The sequence below is a fragment of the Schistocerca cancellata genome, chromosome 4, assembly GCF_023864275.1.
Source record: "Schistocerca cancellata isolate TAMUIC-IGC-003103 chromosome 4, iqSchCanc2.1, whole genome shotgun sequence".
Classification (NCBI taxonomy): domain Eukaryota; kingdom Metazoa; phylum Arthropoda; class Insecta; order Orthoptera; family Acrididae; genus Schistocerca; species Schistocerca cancellata.
Genome location: NC_064629.1, coordinates 556,897,841 through 556,920,529, shown reverse-complemented (window position 1 = coordinate 556,920,529; position 22,689 = coordinate 556,897,841). Strand labels below are relative to the sequence as shown.

Below are 22,689 nucleotides of genomic sequence, written 5' to 3'. Positions count from 1 at the left end.
TCAGTTCCATCTGCACCTCCCAAATCCATTCCTGTAAATCAGTGAGAGATGTGTACAAGTCTCCTGCCCGAGGCCAGAGCCAGCTCATCAGTGCCACACTCCCATCCCACCTGCCGTCTCTTCCTTCAGCCACTGGGCAGCTTCCCCCCAATCCTCTCTCCAGTTTCTCACAACTCCTTTCCCCTCTCACCCACTCCACACTACAAAATAACTGCCCCTAGCTGATCTGCAATATGGGCACAAAGTAGTCGACTGAGACACTATAACTGAACAAAGTGAGTGTGTGTGAGTGTGTGTGTGTGTGTGAGAGAGAGAGAGAGAGAGAGAGAGAGAGAGAGAGAGAGAGCGTGTGCACATATGGTGTTACTTATGAAATTATTTATATGGGGAGATGGACACAAATAGTTCCACATCTTAAGTGCAATATATATAAAAGGAATACCTCAGTAATTATATGTTGCAAAGAATGTAATATTCTTATCATGAGTTGTCTGACTGAACATCAGGAATTTTCTTTCTGACATTTTCTTTGAGACTTTAATTGTTAAGCATTACGTACCTTTTTGTAACTGATGAAGGAGTCCTTGACGGCCTTTTTGATGGTACAACATCTTTGTCTTTGTTGTGAGAGACCACTATAGCTGTGCTGACTTTAGTTGCTTTTAAGGGCGAAAGTATTGCCTGAGACTGGGCTGGCTGCCCACTTCTCAAAGGCTGAGATTTCGCTCTCGTGTGTGGCCTTCCATCTTCTAAGCTGTGAATAAATTTCAACAATTACTTCGAGGCATCTATTGTTAAAATTTGTGGTTTTTTTTTTTTTAGTGACAAGTTATGTTTGAAAGACAGAGAAAGGGTATATTGTTATACCATACACATTTATACTATAACTGCTTAATTCTTCTTGCTTTACTGTTCTCACTTACAGTACAAAACTAGAGAAGAAAACACACACACAAGGTCATTTAGTACTAAAACGCTTTTGTATTTTATGTTCACTGCTTCCTGTGTGCCACACTGCAGTAAAAATGATTCCATATTAATTAGCATAATGGATTACTGATACAAGAGAATATAACCACTCCCCAAACAAAATTAGTGTTAACCAACAGGCAAAATCTTGAGCAATGCGTTACACATTAGAATGCAGACACACACACACACACACACACACACACACACACACACACACACACCGACCCCGTCTTGGTATCTTTCTGCTGCTCAGTGCATTGTCTTTCTCATTCCACCTACAATTTTTGTTATCATACTAGTTTCATATAGTGTTATTTTATTCTCTTATTTTACTTGGTAACAAGTTCCTATTAACACTGTGGCAACAAATGCTCACTATCAAAATTACTGATTATCTTGAATCTATACACTTACTGTACAGCGCCAGTAGTTACAGATCTGGGATGCCTCCGAAATGCCTTTATCTGATTTAGTTTATCACCTTGTGTTAGAGGGATATCAGATGCTGGTTCCTCATTATTTTGATTTGTTGCATCCTAAAACATAAAAACAAATCATTTATTACAAACACAAGACACAAATACTATTTACACTGAAAGGAAGCTAATACATGTTACATCAAATTCAACAAAATTCTTACGAATAAGTCACAACTTTAACTGCTATTCAAACTCATATAACAATGAACACAAATAATATTCAGCGTTGAAAGGGGACATTTACATACCAGCCACTGAAACAATTACAGCAAGGCTGGCATAAGAAATTTACATGTTCTTTTATCTATGTAATCATATATAAATTGAAAACTTTGACAAAATGTTCACAAACAAAAGCTGCAAAACGATCTACTGGTACAGATATGAGGATAAGAATATGTCTAATAGATTAACTACTGGAGAAAATAGACCAACTTCATGCATGAACAAACATGACACAAAAGAACATACCTTTCACTATGGAAATGGAAACTAAAGAACTAATACAATTATTGGCAAAACAAAGATGAGAAGAAGGAAGATAAAAGTCCTTTACAACTTTTTGCATTTTTACAAATACTAAATACTTGGAAAAAATGATGCTTTCCATAGGAGGGTTAAAATAGACACTAGCAAACATTTACTACATAAACTCACTAAAATATTGGTTATTACTAGTCAAATAGTGGCTGCAGTGATCTAGCAGGTAGAGCACTAGAATCCAGCTCTGGAGGCCTTGACTTCACTCCCCAATATTAGACAGGATTATTCCTCATTCCTGTTCCTCCAGGACTGCCCTAGGTCCACTCACAGCCTGCTGTCATACTGAGGACCAATAAGCTTTCCTGGGAGTAAAAGGCAGCTGGGGCAATGGGGCTACTACATTCCCCCTCCTAGTACCATTGCTGCACAATAAGTGCAGTTAGGCCACAAGCCCAATAATGGGCTGAGTGCCATAGACTTTTATCTTTTACTAGTTATATAACATATCTTTATGAGACCACAGAAACACACAGAGGCAGGGTTGCCAACTGAGGTCAATGTCAGTTTCATCACCCTGAGCATCAGGCGTGACTCTCTTTGATTGATTTCAAACTCATCATCACATCTCCCACAAAAGCCATCTGCAGTTTTTTACTCAAAAACTTGTCCACTGGCTGACCAGTACATTTGGCAATCAGAGCTAACCACCAACTGAGCAATAAACTGTCAAAATTAGCCAATCACTAATTGAGCAATACATTGTCAAAATTCTTAAGTCCAGCTGCCTCACAAGTTACTAACAATATAGTCAGTGAGGGCATTCTCCACCTCTTTGAGTGGTAGGTTGTTGTATATGCCTTTAGTTTATCAGTAAATAGTATGCAGTATTATGTGCACAAGCCCAGTATTCAAGACAATTACTTCTCTAATAATTTCACCTGTTTGCTGAAAGTAAATGCAACTGATGCACAGTCATAATTTTTCTTATCACTTAACAGTTCCATCAAAAAGTATTTACAAAAAAGAGGCCTTGGTGGCTGTCACCCTCTGAAAACTCATTTTCGAGAGCACTCCAGGACATTCACCAAAATGTGCATTTCCTTTGCGCTGCAGCCATCACCCCTGATCCTCAGCATCTGCTTCTGCTTCTCATTTTGGTGAGGATAAAACTATTTACTATTGTTTGATTTTCTACAGACACAAAGGATATATTGCAGGGAGAGTTCCCACCTGCACACACTGGTGAAGTTGGTGTTGGTAGGAAGAAATCAGATGGTATGAGCTGTGAAACAGTCACTAAAATAAAGCACTTCGTGTTGGACAGCGTGTTCAGGAACTGGATGGTTCAGCTGCCCCCAACCACAGTTTGGCGGTGGCCACTCGTACAGACAGCTCGTTAGTTGTCATGCCCATGCAGAAAACAGCACAGTTGTTGCAGTTTAGTTGGAAGCTCACGAGGCTGCTTTCACAAGTAGCCCTGCCTTTGATGTTGTAGGAGATGCCTGTGACAAGACTGAAGTAGGAAGTAGTGGGAGGTCTTGCATCCAGGTCTATATCAGGGATATGAGTCATGAGGCAAAGGGTTGGGATCAGGGATGGAGTAGGCTTAGACAATGATATTGCATCGCTTCAGTGGGTGGTGGAATATCACCGGGGGACTGGGGCATGGGTGACCAGGATATAGTTGGTAGGATATTCATTCCAGGTCACAACAAGAGGTAGTCAAAACCCTGCTGGAGAATGTGATTCAGATGCTTGAGTTCTGGTTGGTGCCACATTAGCAACCAAGTCACATCGTCTGCCAGGGTTTCAACCACTCTCACTGTGCCACAAAATGAGGAATATCCTACCCAAACTTGTCACTGTGGTATTCTGAGGCCCACTAAATGTAGGTAATATCCTTGTCCATCCTCACTCCACCCCTGCTCTCACTCTGTTGCCTCACAGCTCATATCCCTACAATAGACTTGATGCAAGGCCTGTGCCATACATCCTGCTACTACCAACAACTCCAATCTTGTCACAGGCATCTCCGACCCATCAAAGGCAGGACTACTCCTGAAAGCAGCCATGTGATCTATCGTGGGCAACCCAGTTGCTGAACGCGCTAACACACTTCACTTTAATGACTGCTTCACAGACTGCATAATCTGGAATCTTCTTACGAACACCAATTTTCTGAGTTTTGCAAGTAGGAAATCTATAACATATCCTTCATTACTGTACCCCACCCCTTTCCCCCCCTGGCCTCAACCTTTGCTAGTCCCTGTCCTCCACCTACCTATCCCCTTCCCTGCTCCCATTTCAGCACTACACACACCTTCTACTCCACCAACAAAGGTGCTAGTTTTTTCCCTTGTCTATTTCTTTACTCTCCCCTCTCCCTTTCCCCTCCCCCAAGCACAGCCTCCTGACACTGCACCTAGCAGGCCTGTTCTGTCCCCATCAAATCCCTACACAGTCCCACAGGCACCACAGCATCTTCCCCCAACCCTGTCCTGCTATCCCTCCCCCATCCCGCCCCATGCCTCCTTTCTCCCACTCCCACCACTCATTCCCGCAGATTTCTATCCACATCGTACGCAGTCACAATTCAACCTGCCTGTCTGCTACTTAGTGCCTCCTCTGCGTGGTGAGTAGCAATCTATCCTTTCCACATTGGTGTTATAATAGGCTAAAAGGTTTCATTTGGCTAATTCCAAAATTGTATCACATATTAACAAAAGAAATTGTGATGTAAAATTGAAATTCTACAAAATAACTGTTTTCAAAAGCACCAGTCATTCAACTAAATAGCTGTTTTCAAAAGTATCAGTCATTCAACTAAGGCCAGAGAATGAAATATCATGTTTTACACACGTAACTAACACAAATTCATCAAGAAAATTAATATTAGCTATAATATTAAGTTCTGCATAACTTTAGAAGTACAGGGTTATTACAAATGATTGAAGCGATTTCACAGCTCTACAATAACTTTATTATTTGAGATATTTTCACAATGCTTTGCACACACATACAAAAACTCAAAAAGTTTTTTTAGGCATTCACAAATGTTCGATATGTGCCCCTTTAGTGATTCGGCAGACATCAAGCCGATAATCGAGTTCCTCCCACACTCGGCGCAGCATGTCCCCATCAATGAGTTCGAAAACATCGTTGATGCGAGCTCGCAGTTCTGGCACGTTTCTTGGTAGAAGAGGTACACTGAATCTTTCACATAACCCCACAGAAAGAAATCGCATGGGGTTAAGTCGGGAGAGCGTGGAGGCCATGACATGAATTGCTGATCATGATCTCCACCACAACCGATCCATCGGTTTTCCAATCTCCTGTTTAAGAAATGCCGAACATCATGATGGAAGTGCGGTGGAGCACCATCCTGTTGAAAGATGAAGTCGGCGCTGTCAGTCTCCAGTTGTGGCATGAGCCAATTTTCCAGCATGTCCAGATACACCTGTCCTGTAACGTTTTTTTCGCAGAAGAAAAAGGGGCCGTAAACTTTAAACCGTGAGATTGCACAAAACACGTTAACTTTCGGTGAATTGCGAATTTGCTGCACGAATGCATGAGGATTCTCTACCGCCCAGATTCGCACATTGTGTCTGTACACTTCACCATTAAGAAAAAATGTTCCTTCATCACTGAAAACAAGTTTTGCACTGAACGCATCCTCTTCCATGAGCTGTTGCAACCGTTTGACTTTGTCATCGGGTGTCAGCGCTTGTAGCAATTGTAAACGGTAAGGCTTCTGCTTTAGCCTTTTCCGTAAGATTTTCCAAACAGTTGGCTGTGGTACGTTTAGCTCCCTGCTTGCTTTATTCGTCGACTTCCACGGGCTACGCGTGAAACTTGCCCGCATGCGTTCAACCGTTTCTTCGCTCACTGCAGGCCGACCCGTTGATTTCCCCTTACAGAGGCATCCAGAAGCTTTAAACTGCGCATACCATCGCCGAATGGAGTTAGCAGTTGGTGGATCTTTGTTGAACTTCGTCCTGAAGTGTCGTTGCACTGTTATGACTGACTGATGTGAGTGCATTTCAAGCACGACATACGCTTTCTTGGCTCCTGTCGCCATTTTGTCTCACTGCGCTCTCGAGCGCTCTGGCGGTAGAAACCTGAAGTGCGGCTTCAGCCGAACAAAACTTTATGAGTTTTTTTACGTATCTGTAGTGTGTCGTAACCATATGTCAATGAATGGAGCTACAGTGAATTTATGAAATCGCTTCAATCATTTGTATTACAGATTCATAAAATCTATGACTATTTTTGGAATCAGTACAAAAATCTCTAAGATGAGATGTTTTATACATCAATTTTCAGTCATTCTAATTTCATAAAAATTACATTCAATTTATTTTAAGATCATATAATTAGTTGTGGAAAGAATAGTGGAATCATGTATGTTTGAACCACATTAATATACATTCTGGCCAATTTAATATATAAAGGAAAACCTCTTTTGAATCAAAACTAATATACACTACTGGCCATTAATATTGCTACACCAAGAAGAAATGCAGATGATAAATGGGTATTAATTGGCCAAATATATTATACTAGAACTGACTTGTGATTTCATTTTCACGCAATTCGGGTGCACAGATCCTGAGAAATCAGTACGCAGAACAACCACCTCTGGCCGTAATAACGGCCTTGATACGCCTGGGCATTGAGTTAAACAGAGCTTGGATGGCGTGTTCAGGTACAGCTGCCCATGCAGCTTCAACATGGTATCACAATTCATCAACAGTAGTGACTGGCGTACTGTGACGAGCCAGTTGCTCGGCCACCATTGACCAGACGTTTTCAATTGGTGAGAGATCTGGAGAATGAGCTGGCCATGGCAGCAGTCGAACATTTTCTGTATCCAGAAAGGCCCGTACAGGACTTACAACATGCGGTCATGCATTATCCTGCTGAAATGTAGGGTTTCGCAGGGATCAAATGAAGGGTAGAGCCACGGGTCGCAACACATCTGAAATGTAACGTCCACTGTTCAAAGTGCCGTCAATGCAAACAAGAGGTGACCGAGACATGTAACCAATGGCACCCCACACCATCACGCCAGGTGATGACGAATACACACTTCCAATGTGCTTTCACCGTGATGTCGCCAAACACGGATGCGACCATCATGATGCTGTAAACAGAACCTGGATTCATCCGAAAAAATGACGTTTTGCCATTCGTGCACCCAGGTTCGTCGTTGAGTACACCATTGCAGGTGCTCCTGACAGTGATGCAGCGTCAAGGGTAACGGCAGCCATGGTCTCCGAGCTGGTAGTCCATGCCGCTGCAAACGTCATCGAACTGTTTGTGCAGATGGTTGTTGTCTTGCAAACGTCCCCATATGTTGACTCAGGGATCGAGATGTGGCTGCACGATCCTTTACAGCCATGCAGATAAGATGCCTGTCATCTCGACTGCTAGTGATACGAAGCCATTGGGATAAAGTACGACATTCCGTATCACCCTCCTGAACCCACCAATTCCATATTCCGCTAACAGTCATTGGATCTCGATCAACTCGAGCAGCAATGTCGCAATACGATAAACCACAATCGCAATAGGCTACAATCCTACCTTTATCAAACTCGAAAACGTGATGGTACGCATTTCTCCTCCTTACACGACGCATCACAACAATGTTTCACCAGGCAACAACGGTCAACTGCTGGTTGAGTATGAGAAATCAGTTGGAAACTTTTCGCATATCAGCACGTTGTAGGTGTCACCACCGGCGCCAACCTTGTGTGAATGCTCTGAAAAGCTAATCATTTGCATATCACAGCATCTTCTTCCTGTCGGTTAAATTTCACTTCTGTAACACGTCAGCTTTGTGGTGTAGCAATTTTAATGGCCAGTAGTGTAAATTATAATAATGCTACCCATAAGGCAGTTTAATTCTACTATGAAGTACATATTTATACTTCATTTTTGTGACCCCATATACCTTCAACTGGTGGAAATAGGCATCTCTATAAACAGATTTTTGAAAGATGCCAAAACGTAGTTCAGAGTGAATTGAAGTTGGGATAGGTCCAGCTGCAGCTCGTAATTAAAGGCTCTGACGCGGAGTCACAACAAAATATATATTAAAATAAATTTCTGAACAATGTGTTACAGATTTACATCATCAGGACTCATTTCCTATATTTCTCACATGGATTTAAATAATGCTGGCAATGTTTCTGTAGCTACTGATATGTAATATCTAGTGATATTTTTCGAACGGGTAGCAGCTAGTCTTAATGCTGTGTCTTGAAATGCCATTTAGCTCTATGTATCACAGGTATGGGGATGTGGCTTCTATTGATTACTGCTCTTATGGCCGACCCATAGGCTCTGATTGGTCAGCCTAAGAGTGTCCTACCAACCTCCACACAGTTTTCACAACCCTCTCCTTATTTTGAAAGTGGTTTAGATAGTTGTATTGGTTCTTCCAATGGTTATTCTATCCACTGTTAAAATAAGTTTGAAAATCCCTCATCAGAGGGCACTAGGACATGGTAACGTAAGCATCACCACCTGGCGAGAGTTCAGCCAACAATTAGTAGAACCAAGTGTGCGAAATATGTTCTGTTACTTTAGTTTCCTTGCTTGCTGACTGTGTTCGCAGGCAACATGCATTATTTTTGTGATTGTGTTTCTTTTTGCAAGGGTATTGTGCCCGAGTGAAGTGCGCTATACTATCTTCCAAATAACTGCAGCATATCTAGAGATCAAAAACAAAATAGCATGAGTTCGGTGTGCAACATATCAGATAAAAATTTGGAACATGTCGGTAGGACGAAAGTGAAGGAACTTGGGGCAGCCAGAGTAGACCTGAAATTCAATCAAAAACAAAAACAGTGTAAATCAAGGCTAGGGTACACATGCAATTTCAACAGAAAAATGTACAATGTAGCTGAGTGGTTGTGAAGTGAAAGACCCATGCTTGGTGCTATCACAGTCTCAAAAAAATTTCACACAAAGGTGAAGAAACACGATTCCAGTGAAAAATATTTGAATGGTTTTATTGAATTTTCAATGTTAGGGAAAGTGGATGTTATGTGGCAACTAGGCAGTGCTTGCCACCTTAACCTAAAGACATACACTGAAAATGTCTCAAAAAAACTGATACATCTTTTGTAAATGGACAGATTGCATTAAATTTTGCAGCAAATTCAAGCTGCCCTTAAGTGGCCATGATGAAACAGCAAATTCCAAGAACCCACGAATTTGTCAAGGTCTAGTTTATCTGATGGAAGAAGTTGATGGCATCTTGAAGCAGCACACCAAAAAATCGGAGAAACGGGGTTTCTTAAGCCTTTCCACGACAATTCAAAATGAATCAACTTATGAGATATGCCCAAATCTGATCACAAATGAACTCTCAAAGACAAATTTCCTTCGTATCAAAATAGACAAAACCACTGACCCTGCAAATTTGTCACAACTGGTCTTAATAAGTTGCTATGTGCTGCTGGGGAAAATTAACAAAAGATTTATTTCCTTTGTACAACCAAAAGTTCACACTGCAGAAGATGTAACTGAAGATGTTCTCAGAGAGCTAGAGAAAATGAACATAAATGAAACACCTGAGAAACTGATAGCTCAGTGTTACAACAGAGCTCCTGTTATGAGTGATCACAAAATTGGAGTTCAAATCAGAACTAAAGAGGTGTATAAAAAGGCTCATTTCATTCACTGTTATGCACATCAGTTCAGCAACTTGGAAGGAATTTGTACCTTTTTTCCCAGACTCCTAAACACACAGCCATTCTTGATGAGATAGGTGGAATTTCAAATCATGATCATGGAGTGTAAAAAAAAAAATAAAAAAACTGATGATGATAGTAATGATTACAAGACAATAAACAAGGCTATGGAACTCAAAGGTTTACTGCAAAACCATGAATTCCTCTTCTGGCTACATATTTTCATAGTTTTACTAGTCATGCCTTATAGTGTCATTCTGTTCAACCAACTCCAGCAAAGGAATATTGATGCAGTAAAAATTGTTGAATATGTATCTCAGTTTGCAGCTTCTGTCCAGCACGTTACGGCCTCGCTAGACAATGATGATCACTAGGAACAGGAAGAGCCACCTGCAAAACTAGGATGTTTCACTGAATCAAGAATGGTTGTGCACGAGACATCTCTGACCACACCAACTCAGATCAATGATTGAGTCAGTTTAAATTATCACTTGTCAATTACACAACTCTTTGAACCATCATTGTTTTTCAAACATGAAATTGTTTTCTGAGAAAAAGAACTGATTATATCTGTCAATTTGCTTAAATCACATTGTTCAGACTTACATCATGAACTGAATGTGCTATACAGTCAAAATAATTTTATGAAAGCATCAGGTGCTTTGACTTTGTTGAACTTTCTTTATGAAAACTATTTGGCAAAAGCATTTCCTGAAAGTGTTAAACTTCTGCAGAGAGCAGTAATCTGTCCAAACTACAACAGGAGAGGCAGAACGCTGCTTCCCTGCATTAAAACGAGTGAAAACATTTATGCATAATACTATGAATGAGAACAGACTTTGTGCACTTGTGATGTGTTTTCTCGAAAAACAACTACAGAATCAGCCAAATTTCTATGAAAAGGTTATAGAAAAAGTGATGAGCAGATTTCATCTACAAACAAATGACTTATGGTAAGTAAAATTGCATTAATAGATGATAAGAAGCAATGCCTTTTGTCATAACTATCAGTTTAGCTTACAAAAATAAGTGCATAAAAAGGGTAGTGACAAAGTTTACCACTGATGTTACATTTTCCAAAACACATCCTAATTCATAGCACAGCTTGTTGTGCTAAGTGTCAAATTTGCTGACACTTTAGCACAAGAAACCATACTAAAAACTATACATTTGGGAGAGATCTTTCATGCACTTAATCCCTTAAAACGCATAAATTCATAAAACACATATATAAATATGACAAATAAATATGGTATGTAAAATAACATGGCAGTTGCTCATGTCAGCCAGTCACAGCACAAGACCCGTGGTGTCACGGAAACATCACTATTTCGTCATGTGAACTCAAATGCCCCAGTCTGAGGAGACAAAACATTAAATGTCTGAAGTTTGGAAACGAAAACACCAAAAGCATTACGAGTGCAGCAAAGCTAACAACGTACTGCATTAAAGGTCTCTCAAAACTGCTACACTGTCGGGAAATACGAAATCTGGGGATAAATACATACAGTATGTAAATGTTTGGCTAGAGTGTTATATGGTAAGATTTTAACACTGTGCATCTGCAAAGTCTCTTCGCAATGGCAAGCCTCAAATGTGTGGGAAGAGTAAGGTTTGCAGCACATTCAAGTCTGCACATGTTCTGAGCACCTGCAGTAGTAGGGTTGGGGTAGTAATGTTGCAGCTGTTAGTTGTGTAATTGTCCGAGTGTAGTGGAAATACTTGCTACTGCAGAGAGAGTTTTTCTTGTGCAAGAGGTTTCCCATGCAGGAGAGAACTTTACAGAGCTTGTGACGCACCAATTTACATGGCATTTTCCTGCTTCGAGGTGTCCACATCATGACACTGCACATGATTCAATTCACAAATTCTAGACAACATGTTGAGTTCATGGTGCACCATGAACTGGTAGATCCACAATTTTAACATAACAGAAGCTTGACAACATCTGGGACATCATGTTGTGGAGTTCAACAAAATCGGTGAAGAGTTTACTGCAAGAGACTTAAGTCTCTCGTACAACAGCACATAAAGCCATAACCAAAAAACTAGGGGTGTATCCATATAAAATTACTGCTGTGCCAACTATTCCACAGTATGGACCAGGCAAAATTAATAGTGTATTGCGAATGGTCTCAGCGATTTGTTAACCGACACAGAGTCGGTGTTTTAAAGCGAACTTTTTTCACTGATGAGGCTTGGTTTCACCTATCTGGCTACATTAACTCCCAAAATTAATGAATTTGGCCATCAGAAAACCCACATGTCTTAAGAGAAACACTACAGTGTGCAGGGTAGATCGGAGTGTGGGTTGCCATAATGTGAGCACGAATTAAAGGGCCAATGTTTTTAGATATACCATTATTTCCGATAGCTACTGTTCCCACATAACTTATCCATTTACTACCCTGCTGAATGAAAATGATGTCAAGTATTCATTTTTACGACAAGGCAACGTTACTGCTAATATGGCACATCATCTCCCATGACTGAGATGAAATCTTTTGAGACAGAGTAATTACGAATGGTCTCTGGCCCCCACATTCACCAGATCTATCTCCACCTGACTATTTCGTTTGGGGTGTGGCTAAAACATTTGTGTATCAAAATGAACCAAAGACTGTAGATGAAGAGAAGACAGTGATAATTTACTATCTGCATTCGATTACACACGAAACATTGGTAAAGGTGTCCGCAAACGAATGTCAATGTGTTGAACTATGCTTTCAAGAAAGAGGACATTTCCAGAACCTACTGTAATATTGGTGAGTTCAGTGTATTTGATTGTAATTAATTAATTTCATTGCTTTGATTGCAATAATGTTGAATCCCATATCCCAACATCATTGCAGCCACTAGCAGTGAATCCCAGCCCCCAGCTTATACAGAGACATGAATGCGCTGCCAACCTTATGTGCCCCGCAAGGGGCGACTTGTGGAGATAGTCGCCACGGAGACTGCAGACACGTTACACACAAAATTCAGTATATTTGAAGGATTTTGAAAATATCATGTTTATGCTCAAAACATGCAAAATCTGCAATTATATTCACTACGAAACAGCCAGACATCTATGACATGAAGCAATTTCTTCATATATCCAAAAAAGCATACTAAAGTACAAGCAAAAATATGTATCTGCATAGAAATCTTTATCCTACTTATAAGAGACTATGACAGACCAAATATGTAGCGCACTGAGTTCACCATAGGTCACAATAAAAACTAGTAGCAAAATATGGTAAATGTGTATACATCACCTCCATTACTTTTGTTCTCCGTCTGCAACACCTTTCATTTTTATTTTCATCTTCTTTATCATCCAGTTTCATTGTATCAACCTTTTGTAAAATACGGGAAACATTATCAGGTGGTTTTATGTTGTTCTTAATTACTTCTGGACTGTGAGTGTACTGTAAATGAGCAGCTACACCTTTCATACTGTATATGCCATATGCATGTTTAGGAAAACTGTTTTCCATTTTTTGTTGTCGGTATGTATCTCCTTGCATCCACATTTGTGTCTGCTTCCTACACACACACACACACATGAACACCAATTAATAGTCTTCTTTACAGAAAACAGATTTTGTGTAAAAATTTAAGCATCAAAATAGCACTGTCACTTAAGATATCAGATTTCTAATAATACGTACTCCACTAGCCACTGTTGTTGGTGTCCAATAATAGAGCCTGGGCGACACATTCTAATCCAAGCAATTGTTTCGTGGGCAGTGAATCTGTAGTGTTTCATGATGTAACAGCCTATAAGGGATCCTGTTCGACCTAATCCAGCTGAGAAATAATCATTAGAAAAGTGCTGTACTTTTATCATTGGACAAAGAATATACAGAAGAAAAAAGAAATAAGAAAGAAGGAGAAGAGGAGGAAGAAGAAAGCACACAAAATGTACACTGCCTGATAAACAAAGAGAACCACCCATAAGTAGAGGAGGAGACGAATGAAACTCCAAGGGTTCAGATGGTATGTGATGTTAATTCAGTGATTGCAATACTGAGACAAATTTTCAAAGAAATTGGCAGTATGAGCTCACTTTTCAGTGCAACAGTGCACCCCCTTCTGGCCTGGATGCATGGCCTGATTCAGTTGAGAAGGATGTCATAAAGCAGTTTTATTATTTCCTTAGGCAAACTAGACATCATTCCGATCCTTGATATTTGGATATTACTGGTTTTGGCACACAATTGATGTACAAGCTGGTCCAATCCAAGTTCTATCAGCAACAGATACGAGGATCTCGTTGGCCCCAGGAGTCACACCATGATACCAGGAGTAATACCACTGCATCTCTCCAAAACACCGGAAGAATGGCACCTCTCCCCAAGCCACTGCCATACTTGCCAACAATGGTCACCTAGGGTAGTGCAGAACCGTGATTGATCACTGAACACAATATGACACCATTCACCAGCAGTCCAGCTTCCCACTCACAACACCACTCCAAATGAAGCCATTCGTGTTGTGGTGTTAACAGCGGTCTACACGTGGGACAATAATTCCTTAGACCAGCTGCTGTTAGTCTCTCACCAACAGTGCAGGATGACACAAAATGATGCAGGGAGTCCTCTACTTGTTCTCAGACGATAGGTGCAGCCGCGAAGGGGCTACAGGGTGCTTGATGCTCAATATAGCAATCCCCCACTGTTGTGGTCAGGTGTGATCGACAGAAACCTTGACCAATGGGCCATTGTCATATCAAATGTTCCACAAATCTGGATATTGTGCCACTCTACCAGCCAGCCAAATGGAGACCCACAATAAGACCCTTTTCAAACTCTGTCAGGTGCTGATAATGCTGTCTCACAAAAGTATGTGACATCTCTGTGTCCTTCAAAGTGATCAATCAATATCCCATGCTGTTCATGCCCATTTGCTACCTTACCATGCCTGGTAACACGCGAAACACAAACAACACTATTGTACTCTGTTGGCTGTTCTACCGGTCACACAGAATTCCAGCTCTGATCATTTAGATGCCAGCTGATGGTATGTATGTGAGTGCAGTTACACTGACATCTGATAATTTCTTCTGGATGCTTCACTTTTTTTGTCAGGCAGTGTATGATGAAAATACTGCTGCGCTGATTTCAATCACTAAACATCATTCTTGAAACATAACGTTCATAATAAATACAAGCACATAAAAACTGTAATCTAACAATGTATTATAAACTCTCTTTCATACAGGCACAGTCTTTTTCCTTCAAAATTCACGTTTTTTTCATGTTATATTCACAACTTATATATTAAGAGGAGAAATATCAACAAACTTCATTTTACCCTTGTTCAACACGTTATGTTGTTTCAGAAAATACTTTTTTAGAACATGGTACTAATCAACCTGCAGTGACAACTGAAAATTTGTAAAGAGACCAGGATTCAAACCTGAATTTCTATTTTTTGTAAGCACTAACCTTACCATTGTGCTTTCTAAACATACCTCCTCATTCAATTCAAGTTCTCAGAATCTCACAAACATTTTCAGATACCACTCTAGCTTGTTACTGTCATATGTAGCTATCCTTACATTTTTTTTAAAAGCAAGCATTGAATGTTACATTTACTCATAACCATTGCTAATGCATTCATTCAGTGTGTGTATTTCATGCACGAATCAGTAACAACATTAAAAGAAACTGAGGATACACTCTTGACATGTGAGTTGTTTATAGCATCAATTTGGTTCAAATGGCTCTGAGCACTATGGGACTTAACATCTGAGGTCATCAGTCCCCTAGAACTCAGAACTACTTAAACCTAAATAACCTAAGGACATCACACACAACCATGCCCAAGGCAGGATTTGAACCTGCGACTGTAGCGGTCGCATAGTGCCAGACTGAAGCGCCTAGAACCGCTCGGCCACACCTGCCAGCAGCATCGATTTGAATTATAAATTATTTAGAGAGGCATTAAATTACAACACAAAAAATAGTAATTGAGAATTTATCGTTTGAACATTATTTAACTACACGGTAAACACATAAAACCATATATCAATATGTCGCACGTTTGTTTCTTGTCTATATACACTCACACACAATCATCATGTAGGATAGTTATGGTAGTGGCACTGAGCAACTACGCAATGATGTTGCAGTGACAAGGACCATGCTTTATGGCAGCAACGGAGCCTCTGAACATGTTGAAGAAGTTGTGTAAATTTTATCTGTGTTCAACAGACACTTGTTGAATTTCTCATTGTAATCTCATGATTATATGCACTCAATGGCAAACATTTCAGCAAATGGAATGGTAAACTCATTTTTAATTTAAATACCACAGAGTTACTTTGAAATTAACTCTAGTATTTCATTTTTTAATTCTGTACTACGACATGGAACATTTAGTTGCGTACCATTTAATGTTTGTCGCAATATAATTTACAAACAGAATAAACTGAGTAAAATGCCTAGTTCCTCTAAGCACCTGCCACTGAAAGTGAGTCATATCAGAAATACAATAACATTTAAAACTGAGAAGACTTACAACAAACAACAACACATAATAATAATAATAATAATAATAATAATAATAATACAATTATCTTTTTCAAAATCTCTGAAAAGTGCTTTTGAAATGCAATGACAAACATTGCTGCACAAACCATACAGTATTTACGCTAACATTCCACAGCACACACCTTTGCAATGAACAGCAACAGCACCTGAAGCATTCTCTGAGATGTGTAGAAACTGCCTTAATATTTGATCACTTGGTGTGCTTCCATCAATGAAAAATAGGTCTTTGTGTTCAAACCCGGCATCAGTAAATCTAGAGGCATCATAAATTTTCTTATTCAATCTCACAACTGTGCTCACATTGTTTTGACGAAAGTATGCAAAATATGTCTCTGGTGAATGGAGAGGATACCCTGAAAAATATGAACAAAATAATAATGCAGTATGTTAGTCAATGGAAAACCAAAGCACACTCATTTTTGCAAAACACACACAAACAATGGTCAATACTGTTTTGGCAAAGAGACACCTTAATAAAGTTTCATTTTTGGACTACACAAGAATGTCAACATTACAGTTATGGTTAGTTGATTTCTTATTTCTGGGTATTTTATAACTTGATTTGCAGTGTCCTAACACAAAGAAAAAATAGACACTAATGAGCCAAACCAATATGACCACCTGCTTAATACCATGTTGGTCCACCACTGGAACACAATATAGCAGCAGTTTTGCATGACATAGATTTTAAAAGTCCTTGGCAGGTAACTGAAGTATGTGGCATCAGATGTCTACACACAAGGCACATAATTCCCACAAATTATGAGGAAGTGGTTTATGGGTATGGAGCTGGCACCAGACTGCATACCAAATGTATTCCATCAAGTTTAGATTAGATATCAACATGAGTTCACTAACTAATAATTTCTTGTCTAGCACATGGAACATTCTGGTGATGATTCTGCAACTGTGGTAATAGTTTTGAAGAAAATACTGGCACCAGCTGCACTTTTCTTTTCATTTTAAACCATAACTGGTTTCAGCCCCCAAGATGATTATTTAGCGGTATATGCCAGGCATCTTGAGTGGATAGGGGACAACTGGTCCTGAGAGAACACACCTGACACATGCCACTAGGTAATGGCCCTGGGGGTTGAAACCGGTCATGGTTTTTTCCTTTTTTTCTTTCTTTCTTTCCTTTTTTTTTAAAAAAAAAAAGTGCAATTGCTGCTGACTTTCTTCAAAATCATATTATGATCCTTAAACCAACGTAGCACAATTTCCCTTATAGCATGGACAGTTATCCTGTCGGAAGATGCCGACAGCATTTGGGGAAGATATTAAGCATGAAGAGGGTGCAGGTGGTCCCCACTAATGTTCACCTAGTCCACCACTGTCATGCCGCCTTCAATTGTTACCACAGATCACCTGGATGCCTAGATGAATGTCCCCCATAGCATAGTACTGTTCCCATTGAGCAGGTGATACATTTCCACTGATTCACAGTACAATCTCAATTATCCCGAGCTCATTGCAATCATTTTTGAAGGGAACACACAGGTTTCACTCACTTTCCATTGATGCTACCAACAATAGGACACAAATGTCTTACCAGCTTTGCTGTTTCCCAGATCCTCACCCCCAGGCATCAAGCCACAGCCATATGCTCTTTGTCAGTATCATTTATATCAGTGGATTTCCCCATTTGTTGCCAATATCATCACTAGATTGATTTACCATTCATCTTTGATATGCTTATTTTACTTCCTTACCACATCACATTCCCTCAACACCATCAGGCGGCATTAAATCTCGTAGGATGGGGAAAGGGCTGGGGTGGGAGTGGTCATAATGTTTTGGCTCATCAGTGTATATATGTGGATGATGCTGGCACATAGAAATTTAAAATTAACACCACACTAGTACCATCAGCACCTAAAATTGACAGCAAGCTTTCAGTCAAATCAAGAAATAAGCTCTACTCAGTACTTAAAGTCATTAGTTAAAATGCAGCACACAAACTGGTATGCTAAAAGCATTCCCCACTTGTAGTTCCTCTCACCATGGAAGGTAACCACATGCTACAGGGGAGTGCTCTTTTCTCACAGCCTGGTTAGTCAATTTCACAAGCCTTAATTTGCTATTCTGAACCTCCAGCAACAGACACTTCAAATGAAATGTCATCTTTATTCTCAAAAGTGAGCAAATTTTATTTAAGACATTGTATGTTTCGTCAATGACCTTTTCACGAACATCTCTTCCTCACTCGTACATCGTAAATGAAGAAGAGTATCATAATCGTAGTGGGCCACTTTATCAATGGGTTTGTATGTATTTATTTATTCATCATATGGTTTCTTGATACATTGGGAAAAATACATAAAGTATAGAACATTATATTTACAATTTCTAGTTATGTTGACAAAATATTCTGAATAATTCCCACTTAAGATATCACACTGAGTTAGTAAACATTTTTGATTGCAAGGAGGTCATTTCATACATAAGCCATCCCCACTCTCATCATTCACACTGCATGCTGTCTACCTCAGTTATGATTATAGGAATGAGAGTGTTTACTGCAGCAATGGCTTGTCAGCACAGATGTAAAGTGCTCACTTTCTAAAAAGGTAGCAGCTTTGAAAATCAATTCAAATTTTTCTGCAAAACCTGAATCTTATCACTTACTTTCAATAATACTTTAATTGAGCTATTAACTGTAAGAAGTAAGTGAGTAACCTTAACCTTCCGTGTCATATGTCTCCTGGCAATCTTTCCCTTGTGAATCCACAATTTGATTTATTACCTGATGGCATTGAAGTGTTATTCTATTATTGGTAATATCTCCACATTTTGGTGGTATTCCTGATGTTTTAGTTGTGTATGACAAGACTACATGTAGATATAGTCTGTATGTGGTCAGCAGTGCATAGAATCTTACTGTTTCTTGACACTGCATACAACGTTATTTTGTACATATTTTTAGTTTTGTAACAATAGCTTTCACCACAAGCCAAACAGGTTTCAGTGATGGAAGATGCTGTCACTTTGAAGTCTTGCCTTATATCGGCATATGGTAGTGCAGCTCCACTGAGTGATGGTTGGAGCAGGCTGTGCATAGCAGTGAGGATGTTGTGAGCTGTCCAGGAAGTTCTTCATACTCCTTGTGCAGTCAAGACATGACAACACTGCTAATGATGTTTGGCACCTTGTGACTGTTCACTCACTTTCGGGATTGGTGCTGTTTGATCTTGCTAAATTTTTATAATATTCCCTTTTCATGCCAATGAAGTAATCTGAATAGTCATCGCATTTATATGACATTGAGATCATAAATTTCATTTCTCGAACTAAAAAAATCATTCCACACTTACATTTCAATTCATTTTCTATTTAAAGTTGTGAAATAGCTATATTAATTACCACCAGAGCAATGGCAGACAGCTAAACAAAACAGTGTCTATCTGCTTTGTGGCACCATGCTTGCCTTGCAATCTACAGCAAGTGTAGTTGGGGGCTCAGATCTCGTCGGTCTACCATTGTGTACTGCTTCAGTCTTCTCATTTTACTCTGCAAATAGCCACAATGGAATTCATTAAGAAAATGTTAAGAAAATCACAGCATCAACTGAGCAATCAGCCGGTTTTTCTTTTTAATTATCAGCCTTATTTTGTAATGCAATAAACTTCATTCATTATTAGTTTATTATTGTTACTACGATTGCCGTGATTTGTTCACTCACAAGAGCTTTCCAGTCACTATTTGGTACCAATGAACATGACCAGTGAATCTGGAAGAATGGAATGTTGGATATTTCAGCACACACAACACACACATTTATCTGTGTCTCAGGGCAAAAGGAAATGCCCTATAAGAGAAGATGACAACAGGAGGTCGATGATGCATCAGAACTCTGCAATAATTTCTGATTTAACACACTGATAACAAATAAATTTGCGTCGCTGTATATTACTCCACACCAACAGGTAGCTACAAATTTGCAATCCTGCCCATGGTTTATCACTGGCTCAACTGCTGGTTATAGTGTTACAACCGCAAACGGAATACTACTTTTGATCATTTTGTTCTGCTGCTTCTCGAATGAGTTATGACAATGGATAAATCATAGTTTTCACTTGCTTTTATTTGTACGGTTATGTAAACTAACATGGGAACTGTCTGTTCAAATGGTTCAAATGGCTCTGAGCACTATGGGACTCAACTACTGAGGTCATCAGTCCCCTAGAACTTAGAACTACTTAAACCTAGCTAACCCAAGGACATCACACACATACATGCCCGAGGCAGGATTCGAACCTGCGACCGTAGCGGTCGCGCTGTTCCAGACTGTAGCGCCTACAACTGCTCGGCCACTCCGGCCGGCGAACTGCCTGTATCAAGTGTGTTTTTCCCTTGTGACTTTTGATTTCTAGTACAATTTGTAAGCCTTCTGGCAGTACCCAGTACCTCAAATGAATCACCAGTAACATTGATTTGGATTCTTTTCATCACTTAGGAACCAAACAAGAGGAGAAAATTATGAAAGCAATGAGTACGCTAGTTAGTTCGCGTTATGTGTATAAATCATAAGGTGAAAAACATATGAGGGTGCTGAATTGCACATTGCCCACAACAGTTTAATTTTTTTGCCCAGATAAGGCACATCATTTTTAGTTTCTTCTTTTCTGAATCCTCAAATTAACTGATTACAGGGTGGCACTGAACAATTAGGTAACTGTATTTCTGGTTGCTTCCATCCCCACCATTATACTTCTGCATTCTTGTGGTAGTCACGAAAATCTATTTTTAGGTGGCTAAAGACTGCACACGGATTTTAAGGTTCAAAGTGTTTGATACATTACTGTTTTGTGATGTGTGGGGTGAGGTTGATTTTCAATTACTTTTTATTTCCCTGATATATGCCTTCGTTTCAAACTGTCAATGTATTTTGGGAAAATTTTAATCATGTTGGAAAATTATATATTTCAGTATTTAACATGCCATATTCTGCGTGAGCAGAAACTAATACCACAACCTGTGTTGTCCCTGCACTGAAATTAAGTAACATCAGTGTTAACAGCCCTCTTCCACAACGGAAAACTTCAAAGATGACCAATTCTAGAGTAAATCTAATTGAATACCTTAAATATAAATAACCTAAACAACAACATTATAGAGTATCCAAATATAATGCTACATAAAGATCAAACACACTTGTGCCTCCCCTCTGAAGTCTGTGTAAGATGAGCATGACAAGCATTTCGCCACATAGCTGCCCCTAGCACAGCTGGGGATTGACAACATCGTTGCAAATATTTGGCAACCCTGTAATACAGCAATTGTTCAGCTAAATTCATTTAGATTCTCTTTTCATTTTGATGACTTATGCGACTTAATCCTCATGTGAGATGGGATACCGAGACACAAAATTTAATTTTTGGAACCCAGGAACATTGTAATTCACTAACAGGTGTTTTTATTTTTAATGTTGCATTATGACACTCAGCAACCAATACTGTGATGAGAGAGACTGATCCTAGCAGCATCTCATTTACTCAATGGTTCTGCACCTGTCACGTGATGCAAGGGCTGTGTGAGCTGACAGTTCTAATCGCACTGCGAACAAGTGAACTCAATGTTGTTATTTTCTGTTTCATTCAATGAAACTGCAAATGGCTAAAAGAAATTCTGTAACAAAAACTGAAGAAAGCCTTTACACATTAAATCTTCTTACAAGCTCACCTCGGTAAGTTGTGTTAATTGTCATACACTTCCACTTTACGAATACCAATCTGCATCACAATACAAACTTCTCTAAAGAACTTCAACCTGACCATCAACAACACACATTTGAATTATTTTTCATCATGTAGAGCCCATATGTCAGGGGAATACTTATGAAGTGAACACATGGATGAATACAGTTCCTGACACTGGCATTAACAACTTCCATTCCTTCTGGGTAGCTGCACATCACAGCAATTCTGTCTGTTTAAATTTAACTGAATACCTCAAATATCACTTTTGATCACTGTTAAGTCTTCCATGAATCCATACATGGACTTTAAAATGTGCAGTGTGCCTGCGTTGTTATAGAATGTGCATAGTAAGGTATTCACAAAGTTTATTGCACACATTTACTGTAAGAAATCAAACAAAGCCAGTAAAACACATTACATCACAGTTACTGTGTTTTCATGAAAACATTTGACTTACTGACGACAAAATTGCATGAAGGATCACTTCTAAACGGAAAAGAAATGAAACATACAACATTGATAACAACATTAAACAATGCTGTCAGGTAATCTGATTGGATTATAGCGTAATACAAAATATTAAAACATGTCATCTGCCTTCATTGCTACCAAGCATGAAATGCAAATCGTAGACTTATTTGTGGAGCATCACTCAATAACAGTAAAGCATTTCATACCATCGAGAGCAATGAGCAGTAGCTGGCGCTTTCAACAAAAGATGAAGGAATGCAGCGCCACTACCGAAGTCATTAAAATGGTTCAAATGGCTCTGAGCACTATGGGACTTAACTTCTGAGGTCATCAGTCCCCT

The 22,689-nt window shown here is 39.4% G+C and overlaps 1 protein-coding gene across 4 annotated transcripts in view; it reads right to left on the bottom strand.

Moving 5' to 3' along the window:
- Window positions 1-22,689, bottom strand: part of LOC126183241 (dual specificity protein phosphatase CDC14AB-like) — a 212,138-nt gene that overhangs the window by 41,321 nt on the left and 148,128 nt on the right. For all 4 annotated transcript variants that reach the window (XM_049925033.1, XM_049925031.1, XM_049925034.1 and 1 more), the window contains exons 8-12: window positions 16,302-16,532; window positions 13,294-13,432; window positions 12,898-13,168; window positions 1,387-1,508; window positions 560-754 (exon numbers count right to left, since the gene is read on the bottom strand). In XM_049925033.1, coding sequence (XP_049780990.1) covers window positions 560-754; window positions 1,387-1,508; window positions 12,898-13,168; window positions 13,294-13,432; window positions 16,302-16,532 — 958 coding nt within the window. The remainder of the gene's footprint in view (window positions 1-559; window positions 755-1,386; window positions 1,509-12,897; window positions 13,169-13,293; window positions 13,433-16,301; window positions 16,533-22,689) is intronic.